This window comes from Sinocyclocheilus anshuiensis, unplaced genomic scaffold, assembly GCF_001515605.1.
Source record: "Sinocyclocheilus anshuiensis isolate Anshui unplaced genomic scaffold, SAMN03320099.WGS_v1.1 scaffold1530, whole genome shotgun sequence".
Taxonomy (NCBI): domain Eukaryota; kingdom Metazoa; phylum Chordata; class Actinopteri; order Cypriniformes; family Cyprinidae; genus Sinocyclocheilus; species Sinocyclocheilus anshuiensis.
Window position 1 is genome coordinate 852,865 of NW_015542493.1, and position 3,928 is coordinate 856,792.

The following is a 3,928-nucleotide window of genomic DNA, read 5'->3' on the forward strand; positions in this document are numbered from 1 at the left end:
TCTTTTTTTTTTTTTTTTTTTTTTTTTTTTTTCCTTTTCCGTTTTCTGTTTTTAGGCAAAAGCTGGCAGGCTGACACGTACAGGCAGCTTTACAGGACGGATTATCTGGTAACTGACCATTTAGCTGGTAAGATTATTGACCACTGTCTTTGTTTCTACTAGATTAATTTGCTGACATGACTAATGCTTGCTTTGAACCACAAGATACTTGTTTGTCTTGTGTTTATACCAATGGGTCACAAGTTGTTCAGCCTGATCTTTAAGATCAAATCGCATCTTATGAGTGATCATATGATTTAATAAGTGTTATATAAAACTAGTCATTTGAGCATTTGAATGTTTTTTTTTAGTGTTTGGCTTGTGGATCAATTCCCTTGGAGTGCTTGTGCCTTGAGCTGTATGTATGTGTCTGAAGTTTTTAGCCTCTGGGTCCAAGTCTTTAGGAGGCCTGTAGAGAAAGAGGCCCTGGCAGGGGCATGCAGGGAAGCACAGTAAAACAGCCTTGTACTGTGAGGTTTGGAGTTTGCATTTGTGGGGGTTGAGGGGCCAGATTGTCAGAGTGAACTGGAAGGAATGTTGTATGACTTAATACGCGAGTGATAGTTAGTTACCCCAAGAGTTACCTCTTCTATAGATGATAGTCTTCCATTTTACTGTATCATTTTGCACACCACTTTCACTGCCTATTTTGTATTATTCTTGAAGAGCTGTGTTAGTCTTTGACATCGAAATTTCTACAGCGAATGAGTGGTCTGGTCTTTCCGGGCTCAAGGCCTCATGGCTTGTAACAGTAGCCTCAGCATTTATAATCTTGTCTTTTCCTCAGAGTCCTGTACTGGGTGTAGGGGAGCAGTCTGCCAAGTAGATATTTCACTGAGGTGTGGCGTGCATGTTTTCAATTAAATGTGAGCGTGCTATGTGGAACTTTTATTTACAAAGTAGAAACGTATTCTTTTTGCTGCTCTACATACTCGGGGTACAGCAAATAAGGGTTAGTGGGGAAATCCTCTTAGCTTTAGAGCTCGTTCAACTAACTCCGTGGCTTAGAATTAGCCCTTGGCCAAGGTAACAGACGGGCAACTTTGACCTTCCACAAAATGGATCAGTTGCATTAAAATTGCTTCTGATAGTGTTCTCTTATATTGTTTAGAACAAATCACACTGTTTTGTGAAATTAAGTTATTTTCCAAAATATTGTTTATTTTTCTCCCCTTTCTTTAAAGTCGTTATGAAACAGAAGTAGTAACGAATTCGTGATGAAACCGAAGTAGTAACGAAGAGTAAAGTTCTCTATTTTGACATGCATCTATCTAAATTAAATGAGTTATTGTAAAAGAAAAAAAAAATTGGACTGGGACTTCGGTCCATTGGTTCTTGGTTGGATGGTGGCAGTTTTTAAGAAATGGGTTGGGTTTAAGTGGACTAAATGTTTGGAGAAGTCCGGCAGACGGCAGCAGAGAGAAGTCTATTTAACCACAAAGTTGAGTTGTGACATTTTGATAAAAAATAACGGGGTCAAACATGAAATTTAAATCTACATGTATTAATTGTTCCCAGTACGATCAGTAACACGAAAAATAGCTATGGTGAATATATTTTCATTGTTTTTTTTTTTTTATTGTGAAAAGGTTTCAGCTCCACCCATGTTGATAAATGGTTATTTTAACTGCTGGTGTGTATTTTGTTTTATCTCTGTCGTAATTTCACAGATATGCCAAACACTGTTCCTTTATACAGTAATTACATGTTATCTTTTTCTCTTAGTGGCACACTCGGACTCCGTGTAAACGTGGGATTTCGACCATGAGCTCAGTCGCTGTACTTACGCAAGAAAGCTTTAATGAGCATCGCAGTGGCCTTCTGCCAGAGCAGGTCAAATGTATGTGGCCATTTTAGCAATTTCTGACTTACCAGTAACCATTCTCTGGCAAAGTTAATGTTATATTTTGTACCTCTCTCTTCCTATTAGCTGCTGTGGCAGGCCGTAGTGGTGCCGAAGATGAGGATAGTCTTCCCACCTACAAGGATGCCTTTCCCCCTCTGCCTGAAAAGCCTTTGCCAGAGGGGGTACAGGAGACTGGAAATGCCTGGACGACTAAGATCAAACCTCTCAAGTCCTCAGTAATCACCCAGGTACAGTCATCAAGCTTGTTACAGTCACTATTGTACGTTGGGAATTAGTGTCGGGCTATATGCTCAATTGTCATATCGTCCTATCGTCAGCCTGTGAGATCGCCGATACACGATATTACGCTAATTTATTTATTTATTTACTTGGTTTCATTGCCGAAAAGTGAACCAACTCCAGCGTAAGGCCAAAAGCAGCCTAATGTTTTTAATATGACTGAATTTGTATTTAACATAACAGTTTAATAGAAACATTGTAAGTACTAATTATAATGCTTACATTTCCTCAGTTATTCAAAAAGCAGCTACAGAAAACGAGCAAAGAACATTTACATTACCAAAGAACATCACTGACTCAGTCTAGCGCGAGTTTATGCGGTTTAAAAAAACATTCCCAGTGAAGCCATCTACACTGTATGATGAATAAATCTCTTATACTTCCATCGCATGTGCATCAACCCTTTGTTGTTTATGATGTGAGAATTCGCAAGTCAGAATTCAGTCAGCAAATGCGCACTGGACAACAAAACTCTCCTGTTTCAGCGGTGGCTCATCTGAATGCCTCTGATTGGCCATTGCATTCAGAAACTCAACAGAATCGTGTGTGATTTGCAGTTATATAACACGCAACACTGTAAAAACGTGGAGAAAGGAATATGATGGAACAAATAAGCCCTAATATTAATTGGATGCATTACTAGCCTAATAATAATAACTGTCTTGCTATAAGCTAAGGCATCAGCCACAGGCAATACCTCTGACTATCATAAATACACTATACTATCGTCTATCGGCACCATATCAGGGAATATTGATTCAAGGGTTTGACTGGTTTCCACTTTGATAAATACAGGTTTTCCATGTGCCTCTGGAAGAGCGCAAGTACAAGGACATGAACCAGTTTGGAGAAGGAGACCAGGCTAAAGTTTGTCTTGACATTATGCACAAGACTGGAGCCCACCTGGAACTCTCCATGGCTAAAGACCAAGGCCTCTCCATAATGGTCTCTGGTCATTGTTTACAATACAACCGGAGCTATGTTGAGGGGCGGGATGTTTAGACGCACGCTAGAGGCGGTTTAGCCAATCAACACACTGGGCCAGCTAATCAATCAGAGCCCATCGTGTATTTCTGAGGGAGGGGCTTCATAAAAGCAGGAAATAATGGTCATGAAGATAACCTGATAATGCTTATCAGCTTGTCCGTGTAAGCCAGAATTACAATATTTGTAACTTCTGTATTTACTTGACTACAGGCTTCAGCTACTGTGGCCATCCCCAAAGAACATCATCGCTTTGTCATTGGCAAGAGTGGGGAGAAGCTGCAGGAGCTCGAACTGAAGACTGCCACCAAGATCCAGATCCCTAGACCCGAAGACCCCAGTAACCTCATCAAGATCTCTGGAACCAAGGAAGGCTTGGAGAAGGCCAAGCACGAGATCCTGCTCATCTCTGCTGAGCAGGTCTGGAGCTTAATTTCAATTTAGGCTTTTGTTTTCTTGCTAATCACAAGCTGTCATTTTATTAGTTTTAGTCACGTTCATACTCTTTTTAGTCTAGTCAAGTTTTAGTCAACTAAAAACTAAAAGTCATTTTAGTCTTATTTTAGTCAGAATTATCCACGACTATTTTCGTCTAGTTTTAGTCGACGAAAACTGATGACATTTTAGTCTAGTTTTAGTCGACGAAAACTGATGACATTTAGTCTAATTTTAGAAAATGAAAATTGTATTTTAGTCTCTTTTTAGAAATGCAATTCTATTTAACCCAGTCAATATAGTATAAGTACCTAGTAGTATAGA

The 3,928-nt window shown here is 39.5% G+C and overlaps 1 protein-coding gene across 1 annotated transcript in view; it reads left to right on the forward strand.

Moving 5' to 3' along the window:
• The window catches only part of LOC107694132 (vigilin-like), a 19,359-nt gene that overhangs the window by 1,539 nt on the left and 13,892 nt on the right, over positions 1 to 3,928 (forward strand). Inside the window, 5 exon segments of the mRNA XM_016493741.1 lie at positions 56 to 127; positions 1,765 to 1,879; positions 1,970 to 2,133; positions 2,981 to 3,143; positions 3,303 to 3,589. Coding sequence (XP_016349227.1) covers positions 1,804 to 1,879; positions 1,970 to 2,133; positions 2,981 to 3,143; positions 3,303 to 3,589 — 690 coding nt within the window. The 5' untranslated portion in view covers positions 56 to 127; positions 1,765 to 1,803.